Genomic DNA, 18,972 nt, shown 5'->3' on the forward strand with positions numbered 1-18,972 from the left:
CTTTCTAAATTTGAATCTCTCTGCTTTTAAGACAGATAGTGATGCCTCATAAAATATTAATCAACATTCCCCATATGTCTACTTTATGTTGGTATCGCTTTGGTAATGTAATTTTATTCTTTTAGGACGTTAGGAAGTTTAGAATAAATTTGTGACATTTTTTGGAAAATTTCCCAAGTCAACTTTAAGGAACAGTTCAGTTCTGAAGTCACTGTCTGGAGCTTACATAATAGAACCAACCCATAAGTGACCCCATTTCAGAAACGACACCCCTCAAACTATTCAAAACTGGTTTTGGAAATATTGTTAACCCTTTAGGTATTCCACAGGAATTAAAGCTAAAATAGAGGTGAAATTTCAAAATTTCACTTTTTTTGCAGATTTTCCATTTTAATCCTTTTCCTGGAACACATTAAAAGGGTTAACAACAAAACAAACCTCAATATTTATTACCCCTATTCTGCAGTTTACAGAAACACCCCATATGTGGTCATATAACGCCGTATGGGCAACCGACAGGGCACAGAAAACAAGGAGCGCCATATGTTTTTTGGAGGGCAGATTTTGCTGGAATGGTCTTTGGGCACCATGTTGCATTTGAAGAGACCCCAAGGTATCCCCGCAGTGAAAACCCCAAAAAACTGTCCACATTTTGTAAACGACACCACCCAAGGAATTTTTAAGAGGTGTAAGGTCATACAAGACTTCTGGGGGACATTTAACTTCATTTTAATTTTTTAACTATTGATTTCTCCTATAACTGGGGCTGACATAGTCAGTGGAAATACAGCCCCCAGAGAGGCTGTACAGCAGAATACTGCGCTGTACAGCCTCAGTGCAGGGCTGATCGTGGTCTATAGAAGACCAGACAGCTCCTGCACTCCCACGGCGATCACATGACCACCGAGCCGGGACAGGAAGCGGCAGATCGCTTCCTCAGCTGTAAACACAGCGCTCATTGAGCGCTGTGAATACAGCGATCTAGAAGGCAGGGAAACCCAGGAACGGTCCCTGGAGTGCCCTGCTGTCACTGACAGTGGGGCCCCCTGCTCGGCAGCTGCCATCTCTGAAAGTACGTTCAGAAACGTCCAGAGAAAGCCGACCGCCCAGGGCATTTATAGTCAATGGGCAGTCGGGAAGTGGTTTAATAAATTAAATGGAAAGAGACAGACACAAATCCCATGCTTTAAGACATCACATTCTCCGAGTCAGTCAGTCTCCAAAGTCTTAAACTCCAATATGTCTTTTTACAGTGGTCAATAAGGGTGTGGTGGCAGAGTCTAAGCATTGCACAAAACTCCTGTGCAGGAAAGAACAGGAGCTCAGCTGTTTTATTACAGCTGAGCTCCTACTCCAACAGCCTGGATCGGCAGATTTGGTCATTTACACTCTTTGATACTGCATTTACCTTTGACCATGGCATCTAAGTGGTTTCAGAGGGAAAGGGATCCCTCTGTCACCCATCAGCACTGCCGCAGAGGAGATTGTGGGTTGCTGATGTCTGTCCACAGCAGCTGGGGGTCCAAAAAAAGGCCTCCAGGCCTGCCCTTCTGAATTCCTATCAGGCTGTGCCTATAGGTTGCTTGTCAGTATTCTTCATAATACATTGCACTACATAAGTGATTGGAGGATTGCATGTCAAAGTACAATTGCACACTTTTCCATTGACAAATGCTTATTAAAGAAAACAAATGAAAAAGAAAATAAAATCAAGCCCTCACAATGCCCCAAAGAAATAAAAATAAAAAAAGTTAAGGAGGTCTTGGGATGTGGCGATGCAAAAACATTTTCATTTGTTTTCTACGTTTTTATTGTGCAAAGGTAGTAATCCAGACCTAGAGATTAAAGTCAGTCATAAAATTTACAACGAAAAAGAAAATGGCAGTATGGCCGTTTTTCATTTATTTTTTTATTCTCCCCCTCCCCCATTCCCAAGAAAGAGTTAGCAATGAGCTTTTTGCATCCGAAAATGGTGTATTAAAATAGCTCATGAAATGCAAAAAATAATAAAAATATGAAATCTGTCCAGGGAAAAGGACCCTTAGAAGAGAGGCCTGGACTAGACGTGTGTTCATTGTAAGCCATTAGACAGACACAAAAGGGGAGACTGAAAGCTGAATTCGGTCCTGAAAAACATGAAGACTTACAGCGAGTACTTGACATATGTCTTCTAGCATGCAGAGTCTTTTGTCCGGCCGATTCTCAGCATATTTGGCGAGTAGCGGCCGGACCTTTGCCACACCCCATTATAGTCAATGGGGTCCGGCAGGGGTATCCGGCAATGCAGGATCCGGAGAACAAAACAACCTGCCAGAGTTCTTAGCAGCAGATGTGAAACTAGCCTAAGATTGGAGATATTATTAAAGAGAATTTGTCACTATAATACGCTTCCCTATGTGAAAGCTCCATAGTATGAGGTAAGGTCCACTCTTCTATCAGCCTAAAAGAGAAGATCATAGCATACAGCGGACACCTCCCATCCATGACCGCAGCGAGCGACACACTGCATTTATACAGGCAACCATACAGCATCCTGTCCATCACTGTTATGTAAAGCAGGAGGGTGCCGCCATCATGTATAAAGCAGGCAACTGCAAGTCTGACGTACACCTTGATAGCTTGCAATAGCCAAATGGTGAGAGAAAAGCGGCTCTGTCCCTATACTATGCTGTTACACAGGGCGGCATAGCATAGTATCAGATCTGCTGTAAAAAAATTAATTAAAAAAAAGCCAAACGAAAGCCCCTGGCCATGACTGGACAGGACATTACTCCCACAGCCATGAGATGTTAGCATAGCCAGGAGTTGAACTTCGCTTCTAGTCTCGGCGGTAGTAAACTGACCAAGCGTAATTTCATCAAAACTTGTGTTTTTAGGGGTTTTCTAAACATTAGAGGACTTTTCATGCACCAAAAATACATGTATGCAGATAAAACTAAACCAAGACTCATGGCAGCAGAAAAAGAACACGCTTTCATTTAGTCTGCCTTTTTATGTTATTAGCGGTATTCATTCTAAGCTAATAAAGTCTATACAACTCCAGTAAAAGCTATTCTGTCCCAGAATGGTACCACGTCCTTTCCCTGCTTGTCTCCCTTTACAGAACGTAAGGCCATGCTGTGAACGAGCAGAAACTTCTCACTGGTATTTACATACCTGAAGAGTCTCTGTCAGTTTCTGCCGTTTGGGAAGCTTCCATTGATGACACGACACTAACGGCGTGCGGCACGGCACCGAGAGATGACGGCGTGGGGGCAGCAGACTTCTTCTGGGCTATTACAACACTCCTGCAAAAAAAAAGCATCAACACAGAATGAAGTGGCTATTACCGTTTGAAAATTGGCTATATAAAATTTTTAAAAAATAAATAAATTAAAAAAAACCACACATTACAGAGCGTCTTCCACAGATATTTTTTTTTCTACATAGGACGGACAGAGAACAGTTAATCATTAGATATGGATTCTATAGAGTGTGAATTAGAAGACCAGAATAAAGACGTAGCTGGTATTGCGGTAGGTTTCCCTTGTACAGTCTAATTATGCCACCATATTATCTAGACGTGCATAAATTTGCTGGCACTTTCTTACATAGATAAAGACTTCTACAGATTATTATGGAGAAGCAAATTTGACATCCGCTGCTTCCTTTGAACACATTTTTCATTATTTTTTTGCTTAGGCGCTAACTACATCGGTATGGGTAGACATCGCAAATCAAATCTGTTCTCAAGGCCAGCAAAGCTGATTAGAACGTTGTCCTCTGAGACACCTTGATACTTGATGACATGCAAGGCTTCCTTCCGTCTAACCAACTCCATTTCCTTAATACACAAGTCATTGTACCATGACAAGTGAATACAGCAATAGCCAATTATTGCGCAGAAACCTTCGCGACCATTAAGAACTTCATCTCATAAATCAGAGAGCTCTTTCTATACAATGTCACCAGCCGAGTTCCACCAGACTACAAAATTCAAAATTAAGCTACACTTATCCCTCCGCTGTCATATTTAAAAGCAATGTGTCTCTTAAGTGCCCAATGTGAGGACGGCAAGGATTTCAAAGAGGGGCTTACATCACTTCTGACAGGACAAGGGTGAAAAGACCAGCCACCATAAATATTCTCAGGCATAAGGTCAGTGTGTTATTAGTCCCAATTATGCTGAACTGTAAGAAGGCTTTGTGGGGCAGATAATTATTGCCTGTTAAATGAGCACAGATCACCAGACCCGGCCTGACTGCATCTTGGCTCCACAATATGTGCTTAAACTCAAGACTATACATTACCTGACACTATTCTAAGGCTACTTTCACACTAGCGTTCAGAGCGGGTCCGTCTGATGTTTCATCAGACGGATCCGCTCCTATAATGCAGACGTTTGCATCCGTTCAGAACGGATCCGTCTGCATTATAACTTAGAAAAATTTCTATGTGTGAAAGTAGCCTGAGCGGATCCGTTCAGACTTTACATTGAAAGTCAATGGGGGCGGATCCATTTGAAGATTGAGCCATATAGTGTCATCTTCAAACGGACCCGTCCCCATTGACTTACATTGAAAGTCTGGACGGATCCGCTTGCCTCCGCCGGGCCAGTTGGACACCCGAACGCTGCAAGCAACGTTCAGGTGTCCGCTCACTGAGCGGAGCGGAGGCTGAGCGCTGGCAGGCGGATGCATTCTCAGTGGATCCGCCTCCACTGAGAATGCATCAGGGCTGGACGGCTGCGTTCAGGGCCGCTTGTGAGCCCCTTCAAACGGAGCTCACGAGCGGACACCTGAACGCAGGTGTGAAAGTAGCCTTAATTTGCCTCTTTAGATGGATTTTAAACCTGCATATAGCCAAGGAGCCAACTTATGCTTTTTAGAGTATGTTCACAGTTCACGGATGAGCCCATGGCAAACCAAACCTGGTGGGTATTTACTAAGGGATCAACACGAGAGATCAACAAGGTCAACATGACGATTCTATGGGTGGGCAGTGGCTCAAACACCTGCATCACCCAGAAAGCACTGCAATTGTTACCCCTTTCCTTGCCTGCATAGAAAATAGGCCTACTGTATATGACGCCCCCATAATTTCCTTCTCCACAGTATAGAGAGAGACATGACTATACACTTCTATGAATTTAGAACTATGGATGGATGGATGAATGAATGAATGAATGAATGGTGTCGCTATGCCGCTTCACATTGCGATCACTACTAGTGTTGAGTGAAGCGAGCTTCGGATGCTTCATCCAAAGTCGTTTCATTTGAAACATTCGTCTCCATACAGTATTATAATGCATGGGCTCCAATGAGTATGCACGAAGTCGCTGGTAACTTTGTTAAATAACTTCAGTAATTGATTTTTAAAGTGGAAACTGAACTCTGCCTCGGTTCCGAGGTACTAGTTCCCAGGTCTGCCTGGTCTCTGGCTGCTGCATCCTGGCAGAGAAGTGGCCACACGTGCACGGATATCTCCATTCCCTTCTATGGCAGTCAGAGGTGAAATATGTAGGTGTCCGATTCTGGGGATATGCCATAAAGGTCCATGTATGGAATAGTCCTCTAATTACTAGACTACATGTCGGATATTAGAGAATGAGACTAAATGTGATATCTAAGGTAATACTACTTAAGTAATATACAGATTATAGCCATCTGATAAACTATTAGCTTTATAAATAAAAATCTCTGGATGCACAGTGAATGGAAAACCTTTTACCTTCCTCTACTTTGCATTTCCTATGGAAAAAGGGCTCCGTCTACAGGAAGCACAGCGCTGCAAACTGATGACCTGGCTGTAGATACAATACATGCTTTACGTGGGATCAAACGCTGATTCCTCTTAATATGATAGTTTAATGTGAATCATGGAAACAGTTAAAATCTCATTAGAAATAAATATGCCCTTTTATCAATCAGGTTAGGATCAAAGACATGACAGATGACCATAATCAGTCCTCCTGACATGAGGCCTGCCATCCACGGGAACAAAACCTCTCGGCATGATGACCTCAGAACGCAGCGTTATATATGTTTAGCAAATATTATATACAAGTGGGAGGATAATCTACATCATCTTGGAATGTAAGTCTGCGTTTGTCAGCCTGCTGCAGATACTAATAAGGAATACAGCGCCACTGCCTATGAAGGGTGCGGTCAGTATACCAAGGAGCGCATGCTGCATGTATTGCCTATTAGCTCTGTATTTGTAAGGCTGAAAATATACTGTATGCTCATGTGTAAGAGGCTTTCGTTTTTCCCCTTGTTTAAGGATTATCTTTTCTAAAACCTTCTTTTAAAGTGTTCTAAATAGCCCAAAAAAAATGATATACCAGTACTGTGCATCCCCCAATAAAATCTGTACACCGGTACAGCGACGACGTCGGCGCTGTAGTAGGATAATCATTTTGAGATGTGATGGCACCCAGGACTTTGGATGCCGATTTGATTAGGAAAACAGTATTACTGATTAATAAAGTACATTACAAAACGTTTAGGCCATTTAGAACATTTCAAAAGAAGATTTTAGAAAAGTTTAGTTATTCTTTAACAGTCTATACAAAGACAACCCACTGTATGCCGACAGTCTCCTCATATTTTATGGACATGATTATTATAGGATATTAATGTTTATAGACTTACCTAAGGTTTGGTGTCAAGTTGTTGTTTTTTTGTTATTTACAGTGGACCTGTGTCACGTGTGTGAGAGGAAAACACCACACCGAGCATAGGAGGGAAAGGGGATACTGGAATAAGGCCTGGAAACTAGGAAAGGAAGATGGACACCTCCTAGAGAAAACCCTAACTCTAGTCCTGACAGACTACCAGTATGAACAGGTCCCAAAGGTAGGCAAGTTCATACACCGGATACCTAGTACCCTATCTCACCCTATAGGACCCTGGAACTAATTTCAGGACTGAGTCTACCTGTTACTCTAAAAAGGAAGGACGAACAGGAGTCTCCCTCAGGCCTAATGACAAACAGGGAAAGGCAACACACATAAACAAATAAAATACAAAAGGGAAAGAACACAGTTCTCTTCAATGAAGCTTTGGTGGCATCAGGAACTCAGCCGAGAACCAAAACACACGCTAACCACAAGTCCAACAGAAGCTATAAACCGCACAGCATAGTGGGAGAAACAATAAATAGAGAAGGTTAAATGACCACAATAACCACATCTGGGAAAAGAAGGTATGCCAAGCACCAGAAACACAGACGTTATTTGATCCAAAAGGAAAACATGTCAGATCAAACCACGTGTTGCCATTCTCCCAGATCTCCTGCCAGCTGTCGCGGGAACGTCCGTAGGTCTCGGTACGTCCGTGAGAACCTGTCACCTATCCTGACATGACGGTTTTATTAACTAATTACATTTTCCATGAAATAACAATTCTGGAGCATCTATTCTCATCATTATATGTTATTCCATTCCTTGGTTATTGCTACCAGAAGTTTAATGAATCGGCAACTGGGTGTCACCAGTTGGCGCGGTGTTGCTGCACAGCCTGACATTATCCAATCAGTGCTGCCATTTTAAGACTGAGCAGGGACACACCGCATTAAATGGAATCTGTCACCCTGATTTTGGACCATTATCTACAGTAATATGAGTAGAACTGCAGATATGGAGTCCACATTACTATTTATTATTTTCCTAACAGCACTGCTCCCCCGGTGTCAGAGCTGCAGTGAAATACATGGTCAGGACTGCGCATTTCATTGCAGCTTTGAGAGTAGACGGCGGGGAAATGGGGGCAGTAGGAATAGTGATCTGCACTACTTATCTGCAGTACTACTCATGTATTACTGGAGATAATGATCCAATGGTGACAGATTCATCATAATAAAGTCCTAGTAGAAATAACTGAGCAATGAACAGAAGAACAGAGAGTTACATGAAAAGAATGGTCATTACATGGGGAATGCAAGTACTTACCACTAGGGGATGTCTGACTAAGAGCAGACAGCTCCATAACGGTAACCTGTGGCCAATTGCAGTTCCCAGCTGCTTCTGGTCCAGTGTGGTCGCATGAATGACATTCACTGGCCTCAGATGTCATATATGCTAGAACAGGCAGTGACATGCCATTTTGGGACATGTGACTGCAAAGGCCAGTGAATGGCCGCAGCAGTCACAGAACCAAGCCACCTCTGGTCCAGCAAGGACAGCGGACTGGTGACCTTTTTTTTTTAATATTTTTTTAACTGGTCATGGTTACCACTAATGGATTTTGTCAGCTCCTAGGCTGGACAACCCCTTTATTTTAATGCAAATTATTTTAGTGCCATAGAAATAAATAAATACAAGATGTTTCAGCAAGTCTTTCTTCCGCAGAGAGCGCGAGACAAGAAACCAGAGCCTGACCTTTATCTGTATACATTTCTGGCACCCACTAATCGACAGGATGGATGCGAAGAGGATAGCAGCGCCATCACTAGCATGGGAACTTCTCTGCACACCTTGCACGCAGCAGCCCCTCTCCTGGCAGTACTGCAGGGAAACTAAACTTGTCTAGCTGTTACTGTATACTTTCCAGCTATGGCTAGATGATAATCCTTAAGATATGAGGAGAGTTTTGATTTCTGACAAAGCATTCCTGAGATAAATGCAGGATCAGAGGGATGCTTTGAAATTCCCAGGGAAACCCCACTGGTAAAAGGATGCATGAGAAGATCTTTCAGACAAGGTGTCTTTGTATGTAGAATGTAAAGTGGCTGAGGCCTATGCGGCCACTGCACCCAACATTAAATAAGAAACAGAGCGCCTTCTAAAGAAAGATAAATCGGTGACAAGAAACAGTAGCTTTTTAACATTCAATTTTTCTACTCGGGCTTTATTCCTTCAAAAAACACTACGCTGCTGGAGATGCTAGTTATTACTGAACACCGACTTGCAGTTACTTTCACAAATACAAACATGGCCGACAAAAGGCCTACAAACTGACTGAAAGGCCAATGCACATCATAAAGTGAGCAGAGATATTCAAAGTAGGGTTAAAGTTAAGTACAGTAAAACTACCAAGAAGATTTAATGGGAGTCTGCCGTCAGCTACATTTCTATGCAAGTGCCAGAATGAATCAGGTAATCTGAACTGTACCATTCTTATAGCAATATGAGATCCTCTTAAAGATAAAGTCGTTTTTTTTTATATGCAAATGATGCCTTTAGGGCAATGAGGACAGCACCGTTGCTCCCATTGTGCAGGGCCAGGCAGTAGGTATGTAATCTCGCCTGCCTTGTCAATCAATATTAGAGAGGGGCTGAGTAGTGAATAGAGTGGAGCTTCTGTGCAATGAGAGCAACACCACCGCCCTCGCTGCACTAAAGGCTTCATTTGCATATTTAAAAAAAAAAAAAAGCCATTTTTATCTGCAAGGGAGTCCCGAATCGCCATAAGAATGGCACAGTTGGTGAGCTAAGTCTATCTGGCACTATGCTTGGTTCTCTTTAAAGAGAAAAAGGGGACTCTGTTAGCACTTTTGACCATGCTGACAGCAGCAGGGAGGGGCTCGGGAGAGCTGAACAAACATACCTTTTGTGGAGTTTCTCATTAGGAGCGGTGTGAATATGAAGCTTTATTGCAACAGATTATTTTTTTTACTCACCTATATAGCGCTACTATATTCTGCTGCGCTTTACAGACATTAGTGTTCCCAATGGGGCTCACAATCAGTTCCAAATCCTTATGTCTTTGGAGTGTGGGAGGAAACTGGAGTACCCAGAGGAAACCCACGCAAACATGGGGAAAACATATAAACTCCATGCAGATGTTGTCCTGGCTAAATCACTGCCCAGGGGAGAGCTTCATTGTGAAGTGCTCTCTGCATTAAGCTGCTTCACAGCCCCTCTCCGCTGCTCTAGGTAACAGCTGTAGCATCCAACCAGGAGACCAGTACAAGGCAGAATGGGCTGTGAAGCATCACAATGCAGAGAGCTCTTCACAGTGAGGCTACACCTCTAGTGCACTTAAAAGAGCAGAGTCTAGCAGAACAAAAACTTCATATTTACACTACTCCTGATGAGGGAATATAAAGCCTGATCTGCAAGCATCATGAAATAAAGCAGGAGGGACAGAGCAGACTGACATACAGTTTGGGTGGGGGGTGGGGGGGATACAAAAACGGAGCACACCGTTTTTCTATCCTGCAGAGTCTGGGGGGGGGACTTGTACGTTAATGAATACTTTTTTTTTTTTCACTGGAACTCTACAGTGAACAGATGCCACTTTATGGCATCAGTCGGAGGCATACATATATATGTTTTTTGGATACATTAAACAGATGGCAAAAACGTGATGTGAACCCACTCTTAGTGAGAAACATTTAGTATAACTATTTTATTCATTTAAAGTGTTCTGTCTATGCTTAGGAGTCCAATGGGTGGTCCTATTTAGTGAATGACGGCTAACTTTGTACGTACTGTGGCAATGTGAACATTGAGGTGGTGTTTCCCCAGGTTCCAGTCCAGGACTTAGGGCATGCTCATGTCCAGGGATCCTATTTAATCCTGCTACTGGATCTTGGGTGTGGCTCACTGTGGAGAGTGTGCAGACAGAGGCCTGGTGAGGCTCTGTCAGTGTGGTCTCAGCTAGGCAAGGCTGAGGGGCCACGAGGCTAGGCAATAGCATGGACTTTGGGGGACTTGCACATAGAAGGCTGGAGTGGCTCTGTGTGGTCTGAGCCGGGAGGGCTGAGAGACCACTATCCCCCAAGAGACACTGGTGTGGGAGCAGCCTGGAGGCTGCTGGAGGTTGGGCTGGGAAAGCTGCATCTCATCACGGGTGTGAACTGTGGTACGCTTTAGGTGAGTCAGGGAAACCTGTGTGTTTAGATAGGGCCCAGAGGGGCAAGGTATTTTATTTTGGCTTTGTGTGTTTTTCTTTATGCCGTGTGCCACAATAAAGCACAGTTTGGCCCCTAAATCCTGGTGTCTGTGAAGAAGTGTGTGATTGCAACCCCCCGGAAAAGAGCTAATCCCCCACAATTGGTGTCGGATGCGGGCACATGTCCGTGCTGAAAAGAAAAAAAAAACAACGTGGTTGCTAGGGACAACGACCTCACTGAAAGGAGCAGGTGCTGTTCTGGACACTTTTTGCTGGGTTGCAAAGGAGTTACTGTGCAGTGAATTAAAGGGCCAGTAGCCCAGAAAAAGGGGACTGGCTGCTAAAAGTTTTTCCTGCTACGAGACTGACTGTTGCCATGGGTCTCGGGGAAGAATACGTCCGACGGACGTGGGAGATTAAACGGCAGGAAAAACTGGTAAAACAGATGGGTTGTACCCCACGTGAGTTGGCAAAATTTGATGCTGAGCGAGAGGCTCTGGAGGCGCAGCTGCAGCTAGCCCTGAATAGAGGGTCCTCAACGCTGTATGGACCCTGCACAAAGTTCCCAGAGGTCGGCAGTGTGCTGGGAACGCCAGAGAAAAAGCAAAGATATGCCGTTGCCAAGGGCAACCGTCGGGAAGGAAAGGAGGTGGAGAGTGGTGCAGCTCTCAGGAGATCCTATGTTTCCTGCACGTGTGCGCAAAGTCCTAAAGGGTGCGGATGGAGTGACTGTCTGGATAAAGGTTGGAGTCAAGGCCAAGGCGTTTCCCATGGCAACTACTGTATTAAGGAGAGGGGTGATGACCGTGCTGGAGATATTCCTGGACTCCCCTCATCTCCCGTGAGTGCCGAATCCGTGACGACAATCGGTTAGATCGTTCCAATTATCCCGTGTGTAACAGAACCAGTGACATTGAGCAGGCGGCAGTTGCTACCCGCTGGGCCGGTGGGTGATATGTCACCGAGGCTAGAAACTGTCTCAAAAGTGTGTGACCATATGAAAAGTAATATAATGCTAAGTGTACGGGACAGTCATGCAGTTAAGAATTGTCCGATGATTCTCACTGAGTGTGAGACTACCGTGAGAACTGGGACTTATGGACCTGCTGGTAGAACTACGCTCATGCAGGAGGGACTGTTAGGCCATGATTTCCTGTTGTTCCGTGAATTGTGGGGAAGTGGAAACACTCCTGCAGAACTGGTACCTAATCCTTTAAGTGAAGTGACCATTAGAGACAATGGTGCGGATAAGGTGCAAGGTGATTGTGCCAGGTTGGCGGAAATGCATAATGAAAGTGGGATGTCATGTGAAATATCTGATGTTGATAACATGCCTTTTCCGTTGCAGGCTGTGGTCAGGGGAGAAGCGCCCCCTGGTGGTAAAAATGTAAATGATGATGAAGCTTTATTTTCTTCATCTGCTATTTTTCATGAAGAACTTTATGACATCTTCAGGGTGTTTGAAGAATTGCATATAAGTAATGTGAACCAGGCACCTGAAAGAGAGCCTGAGCAAGTGCAGGTGGTTCTCACTGAGGGAGTCTCCAGTAAGAACTGGGTCTTGTGGACCTGATGTTACAAATATGTTCTTATATGATGTGATGTTGGGTTGTGATAACGTTTCGTTGTTATGGGGCAAGGTAGACACTTCTGCAGATAGTGACGAAACTCCTGCAGAACCTGTACTTGCCCGTGTAAATGAAGGTCTAAGGGAGCTGCACATTGACTGCCATGGGGAAAGAATATTGCCTATTGAAAACAATGGTGCTGATAAGAAACATGTGAATGATGCAGAAGTGCAGATAAATGTTGTGAGCACCGAGTGGAGCAATCCTACTCTGGTGAACGTGCAAGAAAGGGTAGCAGTCCTAGAGGGAGTATTACACGTACCAGAGGTGGACATGCAGTCTCCACAGTGTTTTATGGTCAATAAAGTAATGTCCCAGGTAGGGATTAACTCGGCAGTGCCTCTAGAAGTCAGTGTTAATAATGACACCAGTGACATAGGCAATATATGCGCTGTGACCATTAGCAACTCCGAGAAGGAAGCTACCAAGTCAAGGTATTGCAAAATTCAGGTGGTCACTAGTAGCGACCAGACGACAGTTATACATGACGTGACGAGAGCTGAGTGGGGAGATGGCAGCCTAGTGTCTGAGACCCATATCCCGGCAGGGGTAGATGACCTGACACGTCAGTACAGCTGCAATCCTGAAGATTTTTCTCTCTCCACACAGTCCCTAGATATGATAGAGAAGGGACTAGATGTCTTCACAGAGTCACCGAAGAAAACTGCAGTAGATACAAACAAAGTGCTTAAAGAGACCCTGCGTGAAACCCCCACAGGGGGTAATGGTGATACTCCTACATCGGCTGCAGCAGAGCCAAGTGAAGAGCATCTGGAACAGGAGACCCTCTCCTCGGCTCGATCCCTTGAAGAAGCGCTTGAGGAGCGAGATGAATGTGAGAGGCTGAACAGACAACTCAGAGCAGGGATGGAAGATCTCATGAGCTCAAAGGATGATGTCAGGAAGAACGTCTATGAGTTGAAGAAGTCTAAGCCAGAGCCTGTTAAGAATGGGTCTGGAGATGGTGGCGCCGTGGTGCCGACCGAGGCGGAGAAGACAGAAGATCTTTCTGCTCACCCAGCTGATGTGAATGCAGAGGCCAAGAGACTCGTGGCAATAAGTAGCCAGGACCTGGTCATAAAAGATGTTCCCTCTGCCGTCAGTGCCTTACAGAAAGCCAGCGGTCTGCTGGAGAAGGCAACGGAAGGAAACGAGTCTGGTGAAGATCCTGATGTCCCCAGTGCCTCCAACCTTGATGAGAAGGAGGAGGAGTTAAGAAGGCAAGGATATGAGGCCAAGTCCGTGAACGATAAAAAGGATAATAAAGTAAGTGGAGACTCCAAAGAAATAGAGGCCAAAGAAGCTAAGGCAGAGGTCTTGAAATGGGAGAAAACCTTGGATGTCCCAGAGACCAAGGTTAGGGTGGAAAGAGCGACTGCTGAAGTGGGAACAGCCACTGAAGATGCAGAAGACTCTGAAGCTGGCTCCAAACCCGAAGAAACCCCTGCTGAGAATAATGGAAAAGGGGTCCAGATGCGTGGAAAAGGAGCGAGACATAAGGAGCCCCGCAAGGCAAAAGAGAAAGGGTCTGGACACGACCATGACTGGGAACAGTTCAGTCAAGAGTTGCTACAGTCCAAGAAAGGACGTGAGGGGCCTGTGCAGAAGCCAGAAAATTTAAAAAGACAGTACCTGCTCATGAGATGGGCAAGAAAATCCCAGAGGCCTTGTCAGCTCTGTAATAAACTCATGAGGGTGACAAACCAAGCGCTGTTGTCGTGGGTCTGGCAAAATAAAGGGAAGCCTCTGACGCTCACCACATCTTCCAGGAGGAAGGTTGAGCCAGGCGATGGCAAGAAAATGTGGATGCCCTGTCATGAGCATCCAGTTAGTACATGTGTTCACCCCCACAGGTTTGAACAGAGGGGGGGGATATGTGGCAATGTGAACATTGAGGTGGTGTTTCCCCAGGTTCCAGTCCGGGACTTAGGGCATGCTCATGTCCAGGGATCCTATTTAATCCTGCTACTGGATCTTGGGTGTGTCTCACTCTGGAGAGTGTGCAGACAGAGGCCTGGTGAGGCTCTGTCAGTGTGGTCTCAGCTAGGCAAGGCTGAGGGGCCACAAGGCTAGGCAATAGCATGGACTTTGGGGGACTTGCACACAGAAGGCTGGAGTGGCTCTGTGTGGTCTGAGCCGGGAGGGCTGAGAGACCACTATCCCCCAAGAGACACTGGTGTGGGAGCAGCCTGGAGGCTGCTGGAGGTTGGGCTGGGAAAGCCGCATCTCATCACGGGTGTGAACTGTGTTACACTTTAGGTGAGTCAGGGAAACCTGTGTGTTTAGATAGGGCCCAGACGGGCAAGGTATTTTATTTTGGCTTTGTGTGTTTTTCTTTATGCCGTGTGCCACAATAAAGCACAGTTTGGCCCCTAAATCCTGGTGTCTGTGAAGAAGTGTGTGATTGCAACCCCCCGGAAAAGAGCTAATCCCCCACAGTACCCACAAACAAATATAAAAAAAAATACAGCTATAAATATAGTTATACTGTTAACACACTGCTGAAAATTATACAGAATATTTGTCCACAGAATTACATATCGGCTCAGCACCTCCTGCTCCATAACATGCTGCTGGTATACCAGACAGCATCATCATGGTGACAAGTTCTCTTTTAGGCCTCATGCACACGACCGTTGTGTGTTTTGCGGTGTGCAAATCGTGGATCCACAAAACACGGACAGCCATTGATATAACTGCCTATTCTTGTCCGCAAAACGCAGACAAGAATAGAACAGGTAATTATTTTTATTTTTTTGTGGACCACGGAACTGAGCAACGGAGCTGACAGCACACAGAGTGCTGTCCACATCATTTGCGTCCCCATTGAAGTGAATGGGTCCGCATCAAAGCCTCCAAAACTGCGGCACTGATGCGGACCAAAACAATGGCCGTGTGCATGAGGCCTTAGTCTGACTAACCACGTAATGAACAAACTAGGAGATACTCGGTTTTACTACAGATTTGTTGTTGTACAAGTCTTGCACATTTCAGGCATTTTCTTGAAAAAGGTCTTAAATTTACGGTAAAAATTATGAAAGCCATATATTTTAGGGCTTGTTCACACGAACGTGCCGTACTTCGCGGTCCACAAATTGCAGATCCGCAAAACACTGATGCCGCCCTGTGCCTTCCACAATTTGCGGAACAGAATAGACGGCCCTTCATAGAAATGCCGATTCTTGTCCACAAAGCGGACAAGAATAGGATCAAACTCATAATTTTTGCAGGGCCACGGAACGGAGCAACGGATGCGGACAGCACACTGAGTGCTGTCCGCATCTTTTGCGGCACCATTAAAGTGAACGGGTCCGCATCCGAACCACAAAAAATGCAGCTCGGATGCGGAACCAAACCACGGTCGTGTGAATGAGCCCTTAAAGCTAGTCAGCCCTCTTAGTGTATTCTCCTTCAGGCTAGGTTCACACACCAAATTCCACTGCAGAAAAGTCAGTGCCAGACCAGTAGTAGACTCTTCAAATGAAAACTGGTCTTTTTTTCTGCCAAATACACCCCTGATATGTCTCCTACTCACCAATGTATTTTAATCCTCTCCCATAATTACCATCAGATTCGTTTTAGAGACGTAACATGCCACCTCTGAAGCGTTTTTCAAATAAGTGAGTGGAACATTTTAGATTGAAGGCAAAGGGACGCTGTTGATGGCATTTTGAATATGGACCAGACAGCAGAAAATGCCCACTTTTTGCAGCTTAATCAGCAGCAGATTTTATCCATGAGACCATAGCCTCAGAATTGACCATCTGAAGCCAAACCCATCACAGGACCATGGCACTTCTCCAGGCTACCACAACATAACAAAACTTCACTGCTTTGGCTCAGCCAGACATATTTTATATGCAGATAGTAGATGCTTTTTTCTTTGCTCCCATTTTATAATAAGGGATGCAATCTCTAACGCAAAGATTAATATAAAGCAATTTTGTAATGTATTGCAAACAATTATCATGATGAAATTACCTGTCAAAAGACCGAAAATGCACTGCATGTTCAACAGCAGAATCCCCAAGAGCTCCAAGAAAAGGAGGTGGTATTAAAGCAGGATCCATCTGGGACTCTTCAGCCGGTGTACTGACGAGGCTACGGAGAATATCTTTTACGTTCACATTTTTCATGGTCGGTTGCTCGTTCACAGCATCAGTTCCACTTTCCTGAGATTTTTTGACTTCTGATGACAAAGTGTGTAACACTTCACTGATGGCATCGGGACCTGAACTCACAGAATCTGCTCTGGGGGCATCGGTCTCCAAATTACTGCTAGGTGGTAAACCTGGTTCCTCCCCAATACCAGAGTCTCGTCTTCTTACTGACATGGCGCTGCCGGAGTCACTTGGGCCAGCTTGTTCTTCAGTTGGTGCGACATCTAGGAAAGGAGATTAACAAAGAGGGTAACCTAAAGCATAGCCGCAAAACACAAAGAAATATTAATTTTATAAATAGAAGTACATTTCACTCTACTTTCACGCTCAGTTTGCAACGAGTTAAAACAAGTCAGACGTTATGTTAACCTTTTTTATTAAATTTTACTTTGAAAAGGTAAATAAAGTTACTTTTTATTGCTTCCATGAACAATCAGTTTGCAGGAAGTGTTCTCTATTCATTTACATAACAGCTTCCAATATTGAGAACATTCTGCTGGTTTCATCTGAGCCACTCAGATTTATCTCCATTCCACTGTCAGTCATGTGGCCTAACAGCTTGGCTCTAACTGTGGCCATATAGATGAGACAAAAACGTTGGGTGAACCCGCCGGCTGACCAGCCGACCATCCAATTTGATGGGGGTTTCAGACTCTGCCACAACAAGCAGATGTCAGTGGGAAGGAAGGTAATATACATTTCAATGTGCCCAATCCTTCTGATCTCAAGAGAGATGAGCCTCAGCCATAGGAGGCTGGCAGCAGATCATTCCCTTGTCCCTACTGAGAACACATATATGCCTGGCTGAGCATGCATGTGTATGGGAGAGGAGGGTTGAGAGGAAAAAGTGGTTGAACAGTTGATAAAGGTGTATTGGTTTAAGCTGGGCATACACAAGACTAAAGTCAGCCGACTGCAGCAGACTATTATTTGGAAATCTAGCACAAAAAGACAAAGCAAAACATTCACAGTGGCCGACTTTTGACTGCGCAAAATATAATCGGCCATGTTTGAAAATTCTGCCTGCCATCAACCAAAACCGCATGATTGGCCAAACTCTGCCAATTATTTGCCATTGTGCACAATGACCAGGAACTTACTCCATGGTCATCCAGTTTAGTCTGGCATGTTGCTGGAGAGATCAATTGTACGAATGATCTGACGACTGGTCGGCCACAATGCAGCCAATCATTATCTCAAGTATATGGCCAGCTTTAGTCTGTTGAAAGAAGTTTTTTGCTTTCAGGAAGCAGTTTAGGTATTTTTCAGGGTAAGAACGGCATAGTCTGCAATAACCAACAGGAACCATTTACAAAAGTAGGACTAGGACTTTCAAAAACCATGTGTACATTGTGGAATATTTTTACCATCTTGTGTGTTTGATGTTCCAGCATCTCCACTGCCGTTATCCACTTGTCTGGAGGGGCTGCTGACTGGAGGCTGCTTCCTCTCGTTTTGAGGCTCCAAGATGTCTCGATATTTAGATACCATGAGCACAGAGATGAAGTAAACTACAGCCAGAGCTAAAAACTGAGACTGTTTGCTGTCCTCCTATTTACAGGAAACAAAAAGTGTTGCAGAATGAATTCAAGATTTTTGTCTTATGCATAGTTCTTATGACTGGTTCATTATAACTTGAATATACATATACTCAGTCAATGGGACTGCTACAATTAACTGATTATTTTGTATAAAATTGTGCAATAATATATTAGTGGACAAATGCAGGCCCCATCTCAGTCATGAATGAGATATTTCTTCCACTGATCAGGTGCAATGTTAGAATGTATGATGCTGGCCAAAAGCCATTTTGGCAAACCACTGGTAGCGGTGTCTCAAATTCAAGATCATTTGAACGTGCCTGTACTGCACCTTCAAATAAATTCCAGCAAGCTATTCCTAGTTGCGAGTTGTAACAGTAAAATTGTCAAGTTCAGAAAGATGTGTACATAACATATATTCTTTTTTTTCTGCCATGTGACCTGTGCAGAGGTCATTGTGCAGGGAAGGGGAGTACATAAACTGTGACATCACGTATTGTGAATGGTGGATCCTGAGTTGTCCACATATACAGTAGATGTTACTTGTCTTTGTAACCCTGCCTCTAATAAATAAAAAAATTTATTTATATATATATATATATATATATATATATATAAATAATGAGTGTGGTTTGGCTCTGGTAGATAGGGTAAGCGGACGCAGTACAGAGACAAAAGACAAGTTCTTAACGCAAAACTTTAGTGTTTATTCACACTTGAGGCAAATGCACAAAAAAGAGATTTTTTGTGAAACTCACCTGCAAAATCTCTCTCGTCTTTTCCATTGGGGGACACAGACCATGGTATAGCTTAGAGGTATTAGTAG

At 44.3% G+C, this 18,972-nt stretch overlaps 1 protein-coding gene across 1 annotated transcript in view; it reads right to left on the reverse strand.

Annotated features, from left to right (window-relative positions):
* LRBA (LPS responsive beige-like anchor protein) overlaps positions 1 to 18,972 on the reverse strand; it is a 640,201-nt gene that overhangs the window by 503,930 nt on the left and 117,299 nt on the right. Inside the window, exons 28-30 of the mRNA XM_040418535.1 lie at positions 17,973 to 18,156; positions 16,427 to 16,829; positions 3,157 to 3,287 (exon numbers count right to left, since the gene is read on the reverse strand). Of these exons, the coding sequence (XP_040274469.1) occupies positions 3,157 to 3,287; positions 16,427 to 16,829; positions 17,973 to 18,156 (718 nt within the window). The remainder of the gene's footprint in view (positions 1 to 3,156; positions 3,288 to 16,426; positions 16,830 to 17,972; positions 18,157 to 18,972) is intronic.

Source organism: Bufo bufo, chromosome 2 (genome assembly GCF_905171765.1).
Source record: "Bufo bufo chromosome 2, aBufBuf1.1, whole genome shotgun sequence".
NCBI classification, from domain to species: Eukaryota; Metazoa; Chordata; class Amphibia; order Anura; family Bufonidae; genus Bufo; species Bufo bufo.